General features: G+C 38.1%; 1 protein-coding gene across 2 annotated transcripts; it reads left to right on the plus strand.

Annotated features, from left to right (window-relative positions):
- The first annotated feature begins 2,241 nt into the window (after positions 1-2,241).
- On the plus strand, positions 2,242-21,698 carry ankrd52a (ankyrin repeat domain 52a). 2 transcript variants are annotated; one of them, XM_065285422.1, is made up of 28 exons: positions 2,242-2,392; positions 3,037-3,120; positions 3,261-3,339; positions 3,913-3,983; positions 4,087-4,287; positions 4,559-4,646; positions 6,326-6,468; positions 6,724-6,936; positions 7,014-7,092; positions 7,246-7,360; positions 7,840-7,922; positions 9,572-9,689; positions 10,573-10,641; positions 11,536-11,676; positions 11,791-11,853; positions 12,260-12,371; positions 12,453-12,524; positions 12,612-12,813; positions 12,901-12,988; positions 13,103-13,220; positions 13,311-13,530; positions 13,617-13,707; positions 14,473-14,559; positions 14,640-14,785; positions 15,000-15,082; positions 15,176-15,258; positions 15,351-15,442; positions 17,216-21,698. In XM_065285422.1, exons 1-28 carry the CDS (start codon positions 2,366-2,368, stop codon positions 17,464-17,466), a joined length of 3,219 nt encoding a protein of 1,072 aa, XP_065141494.1. In that variant the 5' UTR covers positions 2,242-2,365; the 3' UTR covers positions 17,467-21,698. The 2 variants fall into 2 exon arrangements, with proteins under 2 accessions (XP_065141494.1, XP_065141495.1); XM_065285423.1 differs by having other exon boundaries at positions 13,620-13,707.
- The last annotated feature ends 357 nt before the right edge of the window (positions 21,699-22,055 follow it).

Genomic DNA, 22,055 nt, shown 5'->3' on the forward strand with positions numbered 1-22,055 from the left:
TCCGACAAAGTGTACACTACGAAGTGTGCATCCTTCAATTATTAATAATTATAATAATTAAAAATGATAAAAAATATGCATACTGCAAAGTGTACACTACAAAGTGCGCATCCTTCAAAGTGTGCATCCTTCAATTATTAATAATTATAATAATTAAAAGTAATAAAAATATGCATACTACTAAGTGTGCATCTTTCACAAAGTGTGAATACTACAAAGGCAGTTTGAACTGAGTTATTTGAAGTAAGCAATAAGGTACGAGAGGCTGTACTGTATCGTGAATAAGTAACGGCTGAAGGGTGTTGTTAGGCACAACGCGAAGCGGAGTGCCTGCAACCACTTCAGCCGTTACTTATTTACAATACAGCACTTGCCTCGAGTACCTTATTGCTTTTATAAAACGGTAACCACACAATATTAAATAAAGAAAATGTATTAGTGCAACTTTCATGAAGTTAAATCACTAAATGCATTTCTTCCGCTAGAAAAAGTAGTCCCTGACTGTTAACAACAAAGTTCCAATGTGTAATATGCATCAAAGCTCAAATAAAAACAACAAACCGTTCTCAAACGGATACATGTGGTTGCTAAGGGTGTTGCTAAGGGCGCAGTGATACATAGAACCATTGGGTGAAGCGGTCATAGCAGTGTTTTATTGTGAATAAAGCACAGCTACTGGCCAATGAGAATCAAGGATTGGAAATAACCGTTTTAATAACAAACAATAATAAACATATAAACCAATTACATTTATTCAGTATTGTTTTTTGTTTTAGGCAAAACTATTTTATATGTGTATCCTTCAAAGTGTGCATACTACATATGATTTTACTTTATTTAATACCTAGGATTTTTATTTAATTTAGGATTTTTTAATTTATAATAAAAATATGCAAAGTGTATATTACAAAGTGTGCATCCTTCAAAGTGTGCATCCTTCTACGTGTGCATACTACAAAAGATGCATCCTTCTAAGTGTGCATACTACAAAGGATACATCCTTCAAAGTGTGCATCCTTCAAGTGTGCATACTACAAAGGATGCATCCTTCTAAGTGTGCATACTACAAAGGATGCATCCTTCAAAGTGTGCATCCTTCAAGTGTGCATACTACAAAGGATGCATCCTTCAAAGTGTGCATCCTTCAAGTGTGCATACTACAAAGGATGCGTACTAAATATGATTTTAATGAATTTAATACCTAGGATTTTAATTTAATTTAGGATTTTTTAATTCATAATTAAAAATATGCATACTGCAAAGTGTACACTACGAAGTGTGCAATCTTCAAAGTGTGCATACTACAAAGTGTGCATCCTTCAAAGTGTGCATCCTTCAAGTGTGCATACTACAAAGGATGCATCCTTTAAAGTGTGCATCCTACAAAGTGTGCATACTACAAAGGATGCATCCTTATAAGTGTGCATACTACAAAGGATGCATCCTTCAAAGTGTGCATCCTTCAAAGTGTGCATCCTTCTAAGTGTGCATACTACAAAGATGTGCATACTACATATGATTTGATTTTAATTCATTTAATCATATGATTTTTATTTAATTTAGGATTTTTTAATTAATTAAAAATATGCATACTGCAAAGTGTACACTACGAAGTGTGCATCCTTTAAAGTGTGAATCCTACAAAGTGTGCATGCTACAAAGGATGCATCCTTCTAAGTGTGCATACTACAAAGGATGCATCCTTCTAAGTTTGCATACTACAAAGGATGGATCCTTCAAAGTGTGAATCCTTCAAAGTGTGCATACTACATATGATTTTAATTCATTTAATACATAGGATTTTTATTTAATTTAGGATTTTATAATTCATAATTAAAAATATGCAAAGTGTATACTACAAAGTGTGCATCCTTCAAAGTGTGCATACTACAAAGGATGCATCCTTCAAAGTGTGCATCCTTCAAGTGTGCATACTACAAAGAATGCATACTAAATATGATTTCAATGAATTTAATACATAGGATTTTAATTTAATTTAGGATTTTTTAAATTCATAATTAAAAATATGCATACTGCAAAGTGTGCATACTACAAAGGATGCATACTACAAAAAAGATTAGCTGGGTTTTTACAGACTAGATACCAAATATATTATCTGAATATTGGCTTTACTAAAACATTTACTGGAACGGGTCTACCAAATACAATCACTGCTTTGCGGGCTTTTATTTTGAAAGTCGTTGCAGTAGGCTGCCATCACGCTGGTGTCGCTATTTTCAACTGCCTCACCACCAGCTAAAGATTCACTCATCACGTCTCTTATCGCAACACTAGATTGTTGTCTTGGTTTTTCAGCCTCGATTCTATACTGATGAGGGACTTTCGGCCCGACTGACACAGGGAGATGGGGGTACTCAATATTACAGACCAGGTGAGAAACATTTACACCCCGTTTATCGCGTAAATCAAGCAATTTGCTGTTCGTTCTCTGCGTTCGTATGCAGAGCCTGATACAGCTAGCAACCTGACGTTTGATTATTCCGTGTACCTCGCAGATCTGCCGCGACAACCTGGACTTTTATCATGCATTTACTTACAAACCTCGTGTTTTTGCTGTATAATTAGGATCGGTTTGTAAGAAACGAGTTTAAAATGATAAATGTCCCGTTTTTCACGCCCAGACGTTAGCAAGCAAGCTAGCCTAATGTGATGGGTGTCAGCCATCCGCATAAGAAAACATCTACCGTAAATTTATATTTTAAAAATGCACGTTTTTATCAAAATATTTAACGCAAATATCTTGCTATGGTTTAGAAATGACTTGATTTAACATGATGGCACGCATATGTTTATCCCGTTAAGATCCAATAGCAATTCTGATGTGGTGTTGCAGCTGGTTAAAATACTTTCGGTTTACGATCAGGCCCAGTGATCAGATCGGTTTATTTATGCATCATACATTAAACACCAACGACGCACATTTGTCACATGGACACCCGTTATTTTAGGTTTTTACTATAATCTGAACATATTTGTCATGTTTGTCAGTAATATCCTGCATTTCCCCTCCTCCAGCCGCCTCTGGTCCAGGCCATATTTAACCGGAATACAGATGAAGTGAAGCTATTTTTGCACAAGAAAGACGAAGTCAATGCACTGGTATGTTTTAAACGTCAAATTTTGATGTGAACATTTATTACATAATGCCAAAAACAGTACAATTGCATAGATTCCGACTGTACATAATGGGTTTTGTTTGGAAGTAAATGCAAAAATCTGTTCACGTTTTATCTTATTAGGACCAAGAGCGTCGCACACCTCTTCATGCTGCTGCCTGGCTGGGAGACGTTCAAATAATGGACCTTCTCATTACTGCAGGTATAGAGATAAACAACATATCCGCTCCTAATGCATTTATATTTTTATTAATGTCATGGATAAACCTGGTCAGTACTGCATTTCAGCTGAGCTAAAATACTTGATATAGTAACAGCTGAGCTTAGACTTGAGTATCAAAAGGTCTGACAGGAAGAGATCATCTGACCAATAGGCACAATAGCCAATCAGAGTTAGTTTTGTTTAAATGTCGTTTTATGGGCGGGGTTATCTTATATGTATTATGCCACATCCTAGCGCCTATAAGAAAACATTATGTAACTTCATTAACATTAAGACAGCTGGTTCAAAGTATGCCAGATTCAGAAAGCGTTGCCCAGTTTTGTGCATCTTTTCAATCAGACATCAGGCCGTCTGCAGATGTTTTTTGCCAGGCTGTTTTGTATGCCTTTAAAATGCTTTTATCTGCCAAAACTCATTATAGATCGATATATTGTGCATTTCTATTCTATGAATTGATAAAAGCATTAAAGGCATACAATTTCATCATGTAGTAAGTAAGTAACCTTGTAATGATTCATTGCCTTGTCTTCTTCTATTTGTTTCGTTTTATAGGTGCGAATGTCAATGCAAAGGACCATGTGTGGCTAACACCATTACACAGGGCAGCTGCATCCAGAAATGAGGTAAACAAACAGCGTGTATGATCTGACTAATAGCCTACTCGTAGCTTAGTTGACCAATTTAACAAGTTCATACGGTGATTCAAGCATTATTTTGTTTATCCAGAGGGCTGTGGGGCTGCTGCTGAGGAAGGGAGCTGACGTGACCGCACGGGACAAGTTTTGGCAGACACCACTGCACATCGCGGCAGCCAACCGGGCCACGCGTTGCGTCGAGACACTGCTGCCTCACATGGCCAGCCTGAACATGGCCGACCGGACGGGCAGAGCCCCCCTGCATCACGCTGCTCAGAGTGGATATCAGGAGGTAGAGTGGCATTAGTCATTTAATGCCAGCTTGGTGTATAAAGAGATGGACCTCTCAGCCCTTAACATCTTTATTTAAACACTCCAGGGTTCTGGAGAATCGCAAATTATTGAATAATCTTTTTTATAGATTTGTTAGGCTTGGAGTTGTTGCATAAGTGTTTGTTTATTGATGTACCTTAAATCTGAGCGACATGAGTGGTGTACGTCTAATGCCCAGGTGGTTTCAATAAATGGATACAATGATGCTTTGTGTCTCTCCTGCGCACTAGATGGTTAAATTGCTGCTGAACAAGGGAGCCAATCTGAGTGCCAGTGACAAAAAGGACAGGCAGCCTATTCATTGGGCCGCGTACCTTGGTGAGTTTTTACTGCGATCTACCTGAATTATGTGTACTACAAGGGTGTATTCACACAGGTTCTTGTTCTCGGGTACTTCTTAAATGTTGGTCTGTGTAAACATGCAGTGAGAAATTTGGCTTTGGCGAGCGTGATGCGTTTTAAAGTGAAAAGATTTGAGAAATCTTGATTTGATGGCGGTTAAGGCCTTTGTCCCACATTTATTGCAACTTTATGGAATAAAGTTACCAGGTCGATATGACATTTTCTTGTATTTCCGGAGAAAATGTCATATGGGAATGAGCAAATGATTGAATGTTCAATAAATTGTTTGGTGTGTAACGCAGGACCAACCAGATACATTTACAATATAAACTCTTATATTAACCATATTAACCAGCCATTTTTATGATTTTCACAAAAGTTTAATGCCATCCAGAATATGAACTTCTTTAAATAAATAAATAAACATGCAACATATCAAATAAAAGAACAGACCCTCTGCTTTCAAACAAAAATTAGTTCTCTCAAATATGGATAGCTTTCTTAAAAAATACAAAAAGCTGAGATAATTGCAAAGGATTTTTGTAGGGCTGTAACTAATAATCGCGTGTCCCATTAAAAATGCCTGTCTGAAATCGATTCAGAATCAATTTTAAATCGATTCTTTGTTTCATTCACAGCTTGTGTGTGTACTATGGTGTTTTGGTCAGTGTTTGGTCAATCTAAAATCATTATGAGTCAGAGTCGTTTATAACGTGCATTTAAAAAAAAGCAACAATCGTTAAACAAAATCATTAAAAATATTCTTTACTATCATGAAAATACCTGAAACAAATTGAAGAACAGCGATATAAATATCCTTATAGACATTTCCTGGAATAGCATTTGTAATGCTACTTCTTCTGTGACACAAAGGGAGTTTCTGCACAAGAGCTCCCCCTGGATTTGGGATGTGCCGAGATTTCACCGTAACTCTAAATTGCTGCCTTCTGAGGCAGCTTTCCAAGGCAGGAAGGCATCAAGGCATGTCCGAATTCATTGTTAGGTTTACTTCCTGTCTCCTGAGATACCTATGCGTGTATGCAATACCTATGTGAACCTATGGAGTTCGAAAAAATAAAATGGCGGCCAAGGAAGTGACTGGTTTAGTTTACACCTTTTAATTGCATTTCTAGCGAGAAATTAATATTGTAGTTTTCAAATATGTGATTAGTTATCATAAAGGCACTCTCTGTTTATATTTCAATCACGCTGCCTTTGAAGTGTGTCCGAAAGCCTTTCTCTGAGCTGCCTTCATGCCTCCGAAGTCATTTCCTCATGAGGCAGCGAGGCAACGAGTCACTGCCTTGAGTTTTCGGACACAGCCATAGTTAAAATTCATTTATTAAGAAAATGCGCATTTGCACGATTAATCGTAACAGCCCTAGATTTTTTGATAGAGATCAGATTCAGAGAATATCTTGTTTTGTGTTTTGAATTTTTATATATTTTTTTTTTTCGGATAAACTATCCCTTTAACAAAGGTGTATGGGCGTATACAATGTGCTACCTTTTGCATTGTTTTATACCAGAATGTGTTCTTTGTCCAGACAGATATTTACTTGTTCTACATGTGCATTCTGTAACTGAATTTTCTTTTGTTTTTTACATTTTGTTAAAGTATTGATGGGTGACTTACCTGTTTGTGTGTCTTCTAGGACATCTGGAGGTGGTTAAGCTGCTGGTGTCTCAGGGCTCAGATAAGAGCTGTAGGGATAAGCGGGGTTACACCCCTCTCCATGCTGCTGCTGCCAGTGGCCACGTCGATGTGGTCAAGTACCTGTTACGCAATGAAGCTGAGGTTAGAACAACACTGTGCTATCTTCCAAAGCTTCAGTCATTCATATTTTGGTTGTGTTTTGGCCAGGTTGAGAGCATTTCTGCCCCCTTGGCGGAACTTGATTGGCTATCCTTTTTTCATCATAAAAAAACGTTATGCTGATAAAATTTCAAACAGACCGGTAGAAAATCCAACTTTTTGAGCGCTGTCTAGTCGGTTGTTCCTTCTAATGATACTTAACCCTCAGCTAACTGTCTATCACCTTGTCGCTTTTAGATTGATGAGCCAAATGCCTTTGGAAACACTGCTCTTCACGTGGCCTGCTACACGGGACAGGAGGCCGTGGCCAATGAGCTGGTCAATCGCGGGGCAAACGTCAACCAGCCCAACCACCGTGGCTACACGCCACTGCACCTGGCTGCAGTGTCCACTAATGGAGCTCTCTGCCTGGAGCTCCTGGTGAACAACGGTGCTGATGTCAACATGCAGGTATGATGCAGGAATAAGTGCTCAGATTGCATGTTGCTTTTTGCGTTTCTGAGAATAAATGTTTCCTCTCTCTTTAGAGTAAAGAAGGGAAAAGCCCTTTGCACATGGCAGCCATTCATGGACGCTTCACTCGTTCTCAGATTCTCATTCAGAATGGTCAGTACTTTTCCATCCAGTATCATGTTTCTTTTGTGGCCCTGCTATTCGGTTCGAATCCATTGCATAGAAGGCGGTGTAATAAAAAGTCAGTTTTGGATCGTGTGTGGCGAATGCATGAATGTTTTGTGTTTTTTTTTTTTTTTTGTGCAGGTGGGGAGATAGATTGTGTGGACAGATATGGCAATACTCCTCTTCATGTTGCTGCTAAGTATGGCCATGAGCTGCTTATCAGTACTTTAATGACAAACGGTGCTGACACGGCCAGGTACGCAACTGAATGTAACTGTAATAAGTAAATTTTTTAGGTTTGCAGTGCTCACGGTTTATGTTCAATTGTGTTTAATGTTATAAGTGAGCTGCAAAACTGGCCTTAGCTTCCGGGACTGGGATGATGTGTTAAAATAAGATTATTTTATTTTGGCAAGAAATTGGACACGCTGTGCTCTACAGTGTCATGACTGGAATTGGTAATTCCTGCTCATTTGCATAAAGCTGGAATGTTCACATAGCCAGCTTTTACTTTCTTAAATTGACAGATCTCATTGTAAATGAAAATAACCAAAAACACTGTTAGTGGATATAGCCAGTATATTACAGTGTGTGGGCTACAAGCTGCACATGTGTATAAACCAGACCATGAATTTGCATTTACAAGGAAAAATTGATTGTAATCTCCTGTCGGTTTGCATTTTATCTTCCTATAGTGTGTATGTAGTAAAATAAAGTTTTTTTTTCTTTCTACAGGCAAGGGATTCATGGGATGTTTCCTCTACACTTAGCTGTCCTCTACGGGTCCTCTGACTGTTGTCGTAAGCTACTTTCCTCAGGTACACACTGTTCCTCTTTTAAAATTGCAGAGAGGACCATAAAATAGGACAACAATGTCTGTTTTTGGTTAAGGGAGTGGCCTTCTTCAGTCTTCCATGTGTATTAGATCAGTGGTTCTCAAACTTTTTCTGCGTGCGGCCCCCCTTGTGTATGGTGCATTCCTTCGCGCCCCTCCCCAAAGAAAATTTATGACAAAAACTGTTCTAAAATTTAACATTTTAAATTAAACAAAACATATTAAGTTATACAAAGTAGTGCTGTTGGTTAGTAGCCTTATTTTATTTAGATTTAATTACACAGAATTCATGATAAATGAATGTATTTTGTAAAATGTCATAAAACTGGGGCCCCCCTGGCACCATCTCGCGGCCCCCCTTGGGGCCCCGGACCCCAGTTTGAGAACCACTGTATTAGATATGCTGTAGTCCGTTTGCTAACGCTGAGATGATATGATTGTGGACAGGTGCCTTTCTTTTGTGTCCCAAGTTCCCAACAACTTAATTTAGGACTACATGCATTATGATATTGCTTCACCTGGTTTTTGGCATTTATGTGAGACAGCAGTTGGTTGAGTGCAACCGTATTTGGGTGTTTCTCACGAAAACTTGGTTTTAAAAATGTCAAGCATGAAAATGTAAAAATTGCTTAAATTTACTTTTTTTCCCACCAGACATTGAAAAACAAAGTCTGGAGTAAATGGGAACATTAATTTAAACACTTTTATATATCATTTAACGCTTTTTGTAACATAATTTAAAAAATTAGTCCTAAAAAATCTCATTACCGCAACAGTCAGAAAACATCATCACTGACATATTTTCAAAATGACATGACAAACCTGAAAGAACATCATTTGGAGATTCTGCACATGCATTTAAAATCTAAGTATTATGCTTCTATTAATTAAATTAACATTTAATGAGCATCTGTTGCGGTAATGATAATCAAAATGTCGTGTAAGCATTCAGACAATATTTCAAATTAACTGTAAAAAAATGATCTTACCTGGTAGCCATCTTGAAGTAACTGGTCCATGTGCTTGGTCACTCAAAATCAAACTTTATTAAAATTCTGTATGTGTGCTTAAACTGTTCTCAAAAAGTGTTGCGGAGGATGAGAACATCAGGCATGGACACATCATTTTCCTAATTTTTCTTCATTATTATTATACATGAATATTCAGTAAATATTTTTTCTGTCATCTAAAGTAGTCTAGCAAAACATCCATTTATTTTTTTTCTAAATATTTTTGTGTGAATTTGATTAAATTGCAACATAACGCATGTTCAAACACAGCCGGACACATTGCGGTAATGAGAATTTCAGAAGAAATGAGATAAAATTGACAAATTATAAATTCTTATGTTGAAATCACACATTGTGCAAGGTAGAACACAGTATTGTGTTAATTCTGATGCTTTTTAATATTACTATATTACACATTTTATAGCTAAAATCATTAGTGCCGTGGTGTTTCAATGGTTTCGTGAGAATCACCCATTTACATACTACTTCAAAGAATACCAGTGTACTTATTGTAGTAGTATATTGGAATTTTTGATATTTTAACCAGTTAAGTGCTCTCACAGGACAGCAGCGTTATCCCCTGTGCAATAAGTATGACTGTGTGTTTGTGTGTGTTTTGTAGGTCAGCTGTACAGCATAGTGTTGTCGATGAGTAAAGAGCACGTGCTCTCGGCTGGGTTTGACATCAACACCCCAGACAACTTTGGGAGGACCTGTCTACACGCTGCTGCCTCTGGAGGGTGAGACGAGAGCTTTACTTAAAACAGATAATTTAAAGGGACACTGTCCCATTTTTATATTTGTGCCAAACTTTTTTTTGTATTTCCCTCGATTATTAGCATTTTTATTTTCATATAAGAATACTTAAAAAGAAAGACCTTTTAAAACGAAGGAAAATTGGTTATTATCTAAAATTTTGATTGTGGTGCTTTAAAGGGACACTTCACTTTTTTTAAAAAAATATGCTAATTTTCCAGCTCCCATAGAGTAAAACATTAGATTTTTACCATTTTGGAATAAGTTCAGCCGAACTGGCGATACCACTTTCGGCATAGCTTAGCATAACCAAGGAATCTGATCAGACCATTAGCACTGCGCTCAAAAATAACCAGAGTTTTGATATTTTTCACAGTGATATTACGCAGTGCCCGAAAATAGTCCTCTGCTATTGAAAGTTACCAAGGGGACTACTTTCAGGTGCTGCATAATATCATTGCGCCTGCTGCAGCTATGGTAACAGTAAAGTCCTTGATTATTACGCCACAATGAAAATATAGTTCCTAGTCATATAAAAAACGCAACTTTTAATTTGCTGCCGGTCTTAATACACAGTGTTACTACAGAAGAGTTGAGTTTTAAATATGAAAAATATCGAAACTCTTTGGTTATTTTTGAGCGCAATGCTAATGGTCTAATCAGATTCAATGGATTGTGCTAAGCTATGCTAAAAGTGCTAGTGGTAATGAGCATATTTAAAAAAAAAAGGGAAGTGTCCCTCTAATGTATAAAATCAGGCTGTTGTGTTTAATTTTGATTCATGCTGTTGGATTTAGTGAAGTCAAAGCTATGGTTTAGTCTGTTCTTCAGAAGTCTTGATTTTTCTTCTTTGTTTTCCTCATTCAGAAACGTTGAATGTCTCAATCTGCTCTTGAGCAGTGGAGCCGACATGAATAAGAAGGATAAGTTTGGAAGGTACAAATCTTTTTGCTTTATTAAAATGCTGTCATGATGAGGCTGTCATTTCTTCCGAAAATTAAAAATAACAATGTTATGCTAAAAGATTTATGCAGTATTTTTAAAGGGGACATTTCAAATGGCTTTTTAATATGTAAAATAAATCTTTGATGTCTCGAGTACTTATGTGAAGTTTTAGCTAAAAATACCATATCATTTATTATAGCATGTTAAAATTGCCACTTTGTAGGTGTGGGCAAAAATGGCATTTTTGGGTGTGTCCTTTTAAAATGCAAATGAGCTGATCTCTGCACTAAATGGCAGTGCCGTGGTTGGATAGTGCATATTAAGGGGCGGTATTATCCCCTTCTGACATCACAAGGGGAGCCAGATTTTAATTACCTATTTTTTTCACATGCTTGCAGAGAATGGCTTACCAAAACTTAAGTTACTGGTTTGATCTTTTTCACATTTTCTAGGTTGATAGAATCACTGGAGACCCAATTATAGCACTTAAACATGGAAAAAGTCTGATTTTCATGAAACAGGATTTTTTTTATGTTTAAAAACACATTACGGTGACATTCACTCTGAGTCATATGACTTGTGAAGCATGATGCTAGGGTCTGATTCCCAAAAAAACACATTAAACCTTATAAGAATGACAAAATTATTCTATATTTAATTTATTGTATAAGTATTATTATTATTATTATTAACGATTACTATACTGCCCTACAAACACTGGAAAATTGAACCAGGATACTTTGTCACTACACAGAACAGAAGCATATTTCAAGCTAATTTTGACTAAATGTGCAGTTACTGCGCTTTGCCTTTGGGGGGCACTATAAATGATTCAATGTTTTGAACGTCAGTGTTTAGAAAGTATATGATGTGTCTCCTTTTCAGGACACCTTTGCACTATGCGGCTGCTAATGAGAGGTATCAATGTGTGGTCGTGCTAGTAGGAGCAGGGTCAGAGGTCAATGAGCGAGACCGTTCAGGCTGTACACCCCTACACTATTCGGCAGCATCCACTTCATTTTGCAGGTGAAACTCTCATACGTGCCTACGCACCTTTAAAGCTTTATGGCATCATTGCAATATTTCTGTAAACTGTTAACAGTGCACAGAACGTATAGTAATACAAAGAGTCTGTTTCAGAACGGACCGACCCCACGCCAGCACCCATCAGAACCAAGAAGAGGGGGAGAAGGAATCTTTCCTGTAAGTCCAACAGTTACATCAAACTGCTTATAATTTACTCATGTCCATCGCAAATATATATATTTCTTTTTCAGTCGAACACAAATCAAATCATATTATCTTCTTAAATATGGTTCAACATTTCAAATCATCCATAAAGTTATTTAAATGACTCTGTGGGTTAATATGTGCCTTAAAAAAAAGATATGTTCTTTTTATATAAGTAAAAACAATGAATATTTGGAGCTTTAAAGATGAATACATCATGTAACAATGTTAACTCCTTCATGCAACATATCATGCCTCTGTGCCTTCTTTTGCTTTGTTTTCTAAGCTATTTTTGGGTCCAGACCTCTGAATAATATTGTTGCCTACTTTACATTGCATTTGTTACATAAACCATTGACATAATCTGTCATTCCTACAGGTGCGTGGAGCATCTGTTGGATAACGGTGCGGATCCGTCCCTGTGCAACACTAAGGGATACAGTGCTGTGCATTACGCCGCGGCTTATGGCAACAAACAGAACCTGGAGCTGGTAAGATTGACCTTTCACTATTAATGTGATTCTTTTTTTTGTTACCATTATAAAGCTTAATGCACATCTTGTGTTTTGTAGCTTTTGGAGATGTGTTTCAACACTCTGGAAGAGAAGGAGAGCTGTGGGCTTGTTACCCCGCAACACTTGGCAGTACGTACAAAAAGATCTGGTTACGGTTAAAAAGCAGTTAATGATCATTTAAAAGATTAAAATATTGACCATCACATCATCTGTCAGGTGGAGTCGGGTCATTGGGAATGCGTGGCCGTGTTAATTGAGTCTGGAGCGTGTGTGGACGCTTGTGACCCGGTTGGCCGCTCTGTCCTTTATGTAGCCTCCCAGAGAGGACACACCCGCTGTGTGGAACTCCTGCTCAGCCAATCAGCATCCTGCTTTCTGACCGAGCACCGCAGTAAATGGGGCCCGCTTCATGTGGCAGGTACTCGGGTTGAATTTGTTTGTGATAATCATTTTTTTTGTGTGTGAGAGTTTGAAACAATACAATGTGTTTTATTTTATTGGTCAGCTGCAAATGGCCACTCGGAATGTCTGCGAATGCTGCTCTGTAGTGAGGGTGGAGTCGACCTTGTCAATGTCACCGATATTGAAGGACAGTACGTATGAGCTTGCTTATTTTTTTAGGTTCATTTTGAAAACAATCAGTATTATGCTGTGTAAAACTGTATTTACGACTGACTAAACACCTCTCTCTCTCTCTCTCTTTATAGGACTCCCCTGATGTTGGCGGTATTGGGGGGACATACTGACTGCGTCCATTTGCTTTTGGAACGAGGGGCTTGCCCTGATATAAGAGACAGGAGAGGAAGAACCGCCTTACACCGAGGGGTGAGACACTAAAGACATCAAAAAATGTGTGTGTGTGTGTGTGTGTTAGTCCTTACATGTGAGCAGCTCTGACCAATCCTGTTTTTGTAGGCGGCAATGGGTCGGGAGGACTGTGTAACCGCCCTGCTGTCCCACGGCATATCGGTCCTCAGCAGAGATTTTCTGGGCCGAACCGCGATCCATCTGGCTGCCTCTTGTGGCTACACTGATATTCTCTTTAATCTTCTTTCTGCTGCTGACCACTCCCACCCCCACGACCCAATCGCGGACCGCCACGGCTACACACCCACACACTGGGCAGCATATCACGGTAAAAACCCTTTTTTCACATTACTTAAAAAAATTACGCAAATAATAAGTGTGCTGTTGAGAAGTGACGTTTTGCTTGTGAACCAGCAGGTCATGAAGACTGTTTGGAAGTTTTACTTGAACATAAACCATGTAGTATCCAGGAGGGAAACCCCTTCACCCCACTGCACTGTGCTCTGTAAGTGCTCAAATATTTTTAATGCGTGAGCTTTTTGCATATGAGAATTGATATTGAGCCTGTACCAACATCCAGTGTATTTTTACTTTGTATATACACCATAATGTTATTTACTCTAAAAAAGTCTGAAATGACAATTTCAGTTCACTTTAAGGGACACTCCACTTTTTTTGAAAATTTGCTAATTTTCCAGTTCCCCTAAAGTTAAACATTTGATTTTTACTGTTTTGGAATTCATTCAGCTAATCTTCGGGTCTGGCGGTACCACTTTTAGCAAAGCTTAGCATAATCCATTGAATCTGGTTAGACCATTAGCATCGTGCTAAAAATACCCAAAGAGTTTCAATATTTTTCCTGTTTAAAAATTGACTCTTCTGTAGTTACAATGTGTACTAAGACCGACAGAAAATTAAAAGTTGCGATTTTCTAGGCAGATATGTCTAGGAACTATACTCTCATTCTGGCGTAATATCAAGGACTTTTTTCGGGTGCTGCGTAATATTACTACGCCTCCTGCAGCCATGTTACAGCAACAAAGTCCTTGATATTACGCCAGAATGAGAGTATAGTTCCTAGACATATCTGAATTATCCCTTTAGGATTTGCATTTAGCCACTAATATTAAAAACATCAATTTTGTCATATCCTGTTTATGTGACATTCAGTTATGTTTAAAAAAATGCTATATTAAATCAAATCTATGTCAGTGGCACAATATATTTTAATCCTCTTGCTCTGTGTTGTACCAATATCGTCTCATTGCAGAATTAATGGCCATAGTGGTTCTGCAGAGCTGCTGTTGGAATCCAATGTTTGTAATTCGCTGGTAAACATCAGGGACGCCAAAGGAAGGTTGGTGCAATAGTTACACGAAACACTTTACAGCAGTTAAGTGCTAGTTTACTGTAATTAAACAAACGCTTCACCGACAGGACCCCGCTTCACGCGGCTGCAGTCGCTGAGGACGTGACTGGGCTGCAGCTGGTTCTGCGGCACGGAGCTGACATCAATGCCGTGGACCACTCAGGACGTTCTGCACTGATGGTGGCCGCTGATCATGGGCAAAGCGGTGCCGTGGGTAAGAATTAGTTAGTCGGACACGTATGTTAGCATATATACACATAAGCCTTTCAATGCTAGCTTACCACCTTGTGATAAATTAATGGCTAATTATGACAAACTATCTTGGCAGCACACATGTACTTGGATCATAATCCCTGACTGCAGCCCACATGTGACTCTTATTTGCGTTTTTGGTTTTAATGCAGATATTCTGTTATTGTCTTGCACAGCCCTGCTACTCCACAGAGCCAAAGCTGACCTGTCCCTCCTGGATATTAACAAGAACACTGCCCTTCATCTAGCCTGCAGCAAGGTATAAAGAGTAGTTCTTCATTCAAACTCTCAGTCCTCAGTCTCTCAAGTTTTACCACTTACCATGCATTACCAATGTGTTTTATGTGTTAAGGCTCATGAAATGTGTGCCATGCTGATCTTGAAGGAGATCCACAACCCTATTCTCATAAACGCAACAAACAGCATGCTTCAGATGTAAGTTCTGCTCTCAACGCAACCTTTATATCTTTGAATCAAAATTTGTGATCAATCGTTTGACATTTTTTGGGAATCTGTATTTGTTACAGGCCCCTCCACATTGCCGCCAGGAATGGTTTGGCTTCAGTGGTCCAGGCGTTACTGAATCGTGGAGCTACAGTGCTGGCAGTGGATGAGGAAGGTTAGTATGCATAATATATTGAAATTACAAAATTATCTTAGAAGTTTACAATAAATTAATGATTTTAGTACTTCAAACGCTTATGTACAGTCAAAGTTTTATGGCGCTTTTCCATTGCATAGTACCCCACGGTTTGGTTTGGGTCAGGTTGGGTCAGCTCACATCATGTCACTTTGGCTTGGTTAGCTTTTCCATCAAGTTTAGTAACACTTCGGAGTGTGAGGGATTATAGGCGTGTCGTTATATTTGCGCTGCCTACTGCTGTGACATCATACAAGTGAAAGAGCGTTGATGTTCATTCCCAGACATTCATTTATTTCTCAGTCGCCACAAAATTAAAATTGACCACCACAAATGGTACTAAAAAAAGTAAAGGGTACTACGTACTGCACCCAGTGGAAAAGCCCTAAAAGTAAGCTGACCCGACCCAAACCGTGGGGTATTATGCAATCAAAAGCGACATTATTGAGACTTATTGATATTTTTGTGTGTGCGTTATAAAGTTAATATTCATTTTATGAACATAAAGCATTGTAGTATTGCATATCTGATATTGCATTATCTTGCAAGTTATTGCATTTTTCTCACATTATCGTGTGTCCCTTATTTCTATTGCTTTATTTTTTTTTTAAGTTAAGTGATAAGGAAAATATTTATAAATAGAAAGTCAAAATACATCCAGTCGAACACCAATTCAGCTTGTAACATCAATACAGAAAGCGAACTCTTAATGGGCGTACACACCAAACGCAAATGTAACAATTTGTGCGAGTAGATTACATACAAGTCAATGCAAAGACGCAAACTCACGTGGGGTGATGCAAATGACACAAATTATGCGTCGCATTTGCCCACGAAAACACGCACTATTCGTTTTCAAACGCGTTTTGGTGCCATTGAAAATATTCAACTCAAACAAAAATTAGCATGACACAAAGTTAAATCCCATGAGTATTCTAGAGCAAGGAACACGACGCTTCGCATTTTGTGTGGACGCACGCAGCATTAATGTATATGGAGGACTAAGAGTGCAAAAATTATAAATAAATAAATACATGTACAAAGAAATGTATAAAACAAACATAAATAAATAAATACAAAAATAAATATGCAGAGAAATATAAAAAAAAACAGTACAATACATGAGTATTGCAACTTTGATTTCTTTTTATGTATTTAATTATAAATTGTTATTTATTCTTTTAATAATTTCCACATTTATGTATTTATTTATGTATTTATGTGAACATTTAATAATTTTTTACATTTATTTATTTCCAAGTTTATTTAGTTATACATTTATTTATTTCCACAAGTATTTATTTATACATTTATTTATTTCCACATGTATTTTTTTCTACATTTCCGTGTCTTAAGATGTTAATGAGGAGGGAGCGTGTTTTTCTTCAGCCATAGCAATGGAGCACATAGTGGCAATGCTTGTGTGGACACATGTTCTGTCACTGTTTCTGTATGTATTTACAGGATAAGCATGCATTTTCTTTACCCCGAACATCGCGTTACAAACATCCGTTCGGGATTCTTGCTCACATTACAGAAACCGCATCTTTAACAGGTCTGGTAACAGACAGTGAGACATGATAGAATGTGCACGTGAAATAAAAAATAAAAAATTACGTTTCTTTGTACATGTATGTATGTATTTATTTATTTATTTATAATTTTTGCACTCTTAGTCCTCCATAAATGTAGCTCCATCTAGTTGGTGTTTCTTTTTAGGTTAATATCTTATGCGTTTTGTGATTTTTGCAGGTCATACTCCAGCCCTGGCTTGCGCGCCCAACAAAGCTGTGGCCGACTGCCTCGCTCTCATTCTCTCGACCATGAAGCCTTCCTCCTCCGTGCCGCCCTCCTCCTCACCCTCTTCGCCCAGCCTCAACCTGCTCAAGCACTGTGGCATTACCGCCGCCTGCCCCCCTCTGCCCAACGGAGGCCTTCGCCATGGTTACGGCAAAGATCGCCATGGTGCTACCATCGGCTTGGATGGCTGCTTGACCGAGTGAGGCGTCCTTGCTCGCTAAAAACAACCGGCGATCCCGCGGTCGCTCGGAAAGGTCCTCTACACACTTAGATAAACCTATATGCAATTACAGCCACACATTTCTCCTGTGCCAGTATCGAAGCGTTTCTTTACGCAAACACGAAAGGATGAATTTAGCTATTTATTTATATTTATTCCCCCGCCCCCACCCCTGACTCCCATCTTAAATGCTGTCTGTTCAGTATGAGTCTAATAAGTGGAAAATCTGAATCTAAGCCATTTAATCGAACCTGGTGACTCAAACCTTATTTCCTTTTCGTTTCGGTCGATTCGATTTTTGACACGGTTCATGTTATAATTATGCAGGTGTGTGTCTCCATGGTAACAGTGATAATGGATCCGTTTCCATATCATGCCTCTTATTTGCGTGATGCTGTGGCCTTCTGTAGGAATTTACAGCCTGCCCTGAGGAACAATTGAAACGGGTTACACTCGATTTGCATGAATTTTGCGGGACCATGTATTTGATAGTGGTCTTGTGTGTGTGTGTGTGTGTGTGTGTGTGTGTGTGTTTGTTTGTGTGCGTGCGTGTGTGTGTGCGACATCCACTTTTGAAAGTTTTTTCATCCCATACTTGATTCTTACATTTTGAGGTTTTTATGTGAGGTGCAATCGGACTTGGCACAGATCAGGAACAACAAAACATCCGAACAGAATAATTTTTGACGTAAGGGAAAACCATACTACCTTAAGCCAAAAGACCATTGACCTCCTGCCAAAGGGGTCTGATATATAATGCATGTTTACTGTTAGAAAAAGGAAGGTGTTTGGAGGGCGGATTAGGTTTACAATGAAGGTGTCTGCTAGTCTACATCACTGTTTGTCGTTTGGCAGAAGAAAGTGTTTTAAATGTCATGCTGCCAGGCATTGAAATGATGAATTATGAAGATGTTACACTATGGAAATCTAGTAAGCACAAAATGTAATTTATGGATACAAACTATTAACAATGCAGTTGTCATACACAGTACTCGCTCCTTGGACCTCCAGCTGTATTTATTTTTTTGGGGCTCGTAGTATATTCAATTAAATCTACTGCTTGCTTTTTTTATGGTGTTATTTACTGTGGATCTACTTTTACAGTGCCTACTAAATTTATTTTTTGTCCGCTTAAGGGCCGATAACTCAAACACCATATTCACTCCCTCAAGATGAGTTTTTCATTCGAATCCGACTGATCTTTCCAATTCTCGTATATAAGGAATTTCTCGACTCGAGGGAGTTGAAGGACCTTTTTAAATTTAGGTGATAGGAGGAGTCATGGGGATGACCAAAGTAAATCCAAAAAAATGAAATCGAATCGAAGAACTGAAATAGCCGTTCACCCCTGCTCTTTATAAAATGCTTCCTTATTGCCAAAGGTAGATTAAAGTTAAGATTGTGCTTCCATTAGGTTGTTTCACCTAAACCGCAAAATAAGACCATGTGAATGAGTGTTCGAAACAACATCTCTTTGTTTGTGCATCACAAACAGGCAATATAAGCTCAGTCACAAATGAGACAATCAGTTATAAGGGCTTTTAATTTTACCATAGATTTCTTTTTCTTTTTTTTTAATGAGCAAAAGCATCAACACCTGATTAGAGCTTATACAACGTAAAAAAAAGATCCAAGACAAAACCGTGAACTTTTATTCTCGATTATACCAATACTAGCAGGATTGATGTAGATAAAGTAGTAGTATCGTGACGGATATTTGTATGAAGGTGCGTTAGACAAACAAGCTATGGAAATGTGAGATGTTTTAATGGCCGTGTGGAGAGTGGATTTTACTGATTTCTGAAATGACCTCTTGTTTTTTGGCTGCTTACTCAAGACTGTAATCCACGCAGGCCTGATATAAAGCACTTGCTTATTCAATAATAAAAAAGAAATAAATAAAAAAATGATTTTGCATCTATTTAAACTTGTTCACATCTGACCTCTGCTTGCAAGGGTGCAAATGTGCATGCAAACCAGATTAGATTAGTGTCGTAGTGTTTAAGATTTGCCTAGCAATTAATGACTTTAACATGCAGTTATTTGAGTTTATTACATATAGGAACTTCTCTTGGGCTTCGGTGGAGGGTTTTGATGCGCATGTATACAGCACAGGGTACGATAAAGAAGTGCAAGTCGATGATGAGCTTGTTATTTGCACTGCCAGTTACAAGCGCTGCTTGTAGTTGTACAAATAAACTGATTATTTATACATTAAGTTAGGTTGTCATACCACACGTAGTCGATAAACAAGTGCCCGTGGAGCCTGTGACGATTATACATTTCATCCAGTGCGAGAGAAAAGTGCTGCTTTTGATTGAGGTGATAGTTGTGTATTTATTCGCGATCGTTTATATCCAGCCAAACAAACGAAACGTACTTATTTTAGCTCCTCGAATTTGTAAACGTCGCATTGGGATTGCACTAAAACTGTTGAGGTGTTTTGTCGAATGTAGCAGCTTGCTTCGATGTTGGTGCGGTGGTTAGTGATAAAATAATAATAATACACTTAACAACTTTGTAATCAAACCCTTTCGGAAACCTTTAAAAGTTGGCGCATTTGCTGTTTTACGTATATACAACAATAAGGGAACCAGTCACAAAGTGGCAAAGAGTTTTTTTTAGGGTAGAGTAAAACTGGTTTGGGCAGTTTACGCCCCAAAGTCATTTAGTGCCATAACTTTTTCCTTTTTTTCATTTTGATATGCTTGTAAAATGTGAATGAATGATTCGGTTTTTGTGCGTGCGTACAAGACCATTACCAAAATAAGAACAAATCCAAACTAGCATAAGCTACTGTGCCCATTATATATATTTTTAGAGATTCACGTACTTTAAAATGCCAGTTCGTTCACAATCAGACATTTAAAATGCCAGTATATTTATATTGACGCTATACTGATGGAGCTTCCCAATGCTAATTACTAAGCATTTAGCCATAACTTAGCATTTATGAAGTCGTTCAGTCAACGGCTCCTTCAAAAATGATATTTTATAAATAGTTTCATCTGCTAATTTGGGAAGAGGTTTAATTCTATACGTAGCGGGACATTGAAAACGCCTTAAATCTTTATTAAATGAAGGGCAGATTTGAATTTTACCAAAATAAAGCATTTACACATCTTTTTATGTTTTGTTCTGAATCAACGAAGTAGAATATTTTATTTTATTTTTTACGCACCTGAAGGGCCAGCTTTCATTGCCTGTTATGACCAAGATGGTTGCAGTTACATGCGGGTGGAGTTTTCTGATAATTGTAACCATTTTGTCAGAAAGCAGATTAATTGTAGCGCAGATAAATGAATCTCAGTGTCCTTATTGTATGCTCATCCTTGCATTTTTGTATTTATCAAGTTTATTTCTCACAAAGGTATTAATGGCTGATCGAATGTCTATTTACCTCAGAGGACCGCCGTGTCCCTACTACTTGAAGACGCATCCATTTAAGGCAATACTCAAAACACCCGTTTCATTGAACCTATGTCTAGCTCCCGACTTTTTGCCTTAAGAGGAAACCGAATAGTTTAGCAGACGCAGCACTTGAGAGATTTCGTTAACCTGGGATCTCGTCATTCCTCGATCGGTGAGATTCCGAAAGAAGCACATAGTTGAAAGATGTACCATAACGGCTTTTGGCCTCAAAATTGCACTAGAAGATATTATGATGATGATGATCATCTGCGAAGATGTACTATTGTTAGAATAAACACATGAAGTGCATGGTGTAAATGATTTGGAAAAACCTCGAAGCAAAACGTAAATTTCGGCCAATGATAAAATGCCAAGGTAATATTTCTCCATTCCACTGTCTTGAATGCAGTGTTTAGGTAGTAAAAACGTGTGCCGTCTTATAAATGCAAATCTTTCTAACAAGGTAAATAACAAGAGCACAATAGTGAATGTGCTATATACGTAACTCCTCAAGAACTTTGGTCTGCATTGTCTCGACGTGGCAGTCTTACCTCATAAACTAGTTGTCCTTAATATTTGTCGTGCTCTCTATATATATAAAGGTACGTGAATTTCGACTAGGTAATATTAGCTACGCATGCTCCACGCAACTGGAATCCTAAGGTCGTTCCTGAGGCCTTGCGATGTGGAGAACATTGGGGTTTTTCAAGAGGTGCTCTTGAGCTTGCATAGATGATGTCTATTATCCTGGCCTACTGTTTGCTTCATACTTCTGATTGAGTTTTTTTACTTGCTAAGCACTAATGGTTAAAAAAATCGTAAATCCACTAGCGAATGATATAATCAAAAATGGCTGCTTCACGTTCTCATCGGCAGCTTGTTTTCATAAGGCTAGTTAGCTACAAGACCATCGGAGCCTGACTGAATGGCTGATCTCACAGGGCATGTAGGGATCCCTTTAAAAAACATTGTTTCATATTTTCGAAGAAAGCTATGCAGGAATATTTTCGTTTAATCTCACCAATTTGCATAGTGCCACCAGATGCGCTTCATTCGCCGACCATCGTTTTCATCTGTAAATTCGACACTTCGGCTGAGAATGCGACTGCTTCGTGTGGCATGCTGCTATTTCTTTGGAGTCTGTAAGCGATTTTTTTTTCT

This window comes from Paramisgurnus dabryanus, chromosome 21, assembly GCF_030506205.2.
Source record: "Paramisgurnus dabryanus chromosome 21, PD_genome_1.1, whole genome shotgun sequence".
Taxonomy (NCBI): domain Eukaryota; kingdom Metazoa; phylum Chordata; class Actinopteri; order Cypriniformes; family Cobitidae; genus Paramisgurnus; species Paramisgurnus dabryanus.

What these genes read in the sequence shown, in the direction of transcription:
- ankrd52a (XM_065285422.1), top strand. Translation starts at nt 2,366, where the DNA reads ATGGGGGTACTCAATATTACAGACCAG. An exon ending in GTGCTGATGTCAACATGCAG is followed by an intron (nt 6,937 to 7,013) that starts GTATGATGCAGG and finishes CTCTCTCTTTAG; the next exon opens with AGTAAAGAAGGGAAAAGCCC. An exon ending in ACCCCACTGCACTGTGCTCT is followed by an intron (nt 13,708 to 14,472) that starts GTAAGTGCTCAA and finishes GTCTCATTGCAG; the next exon opens with AATTAATGGCCATAGTGGTT.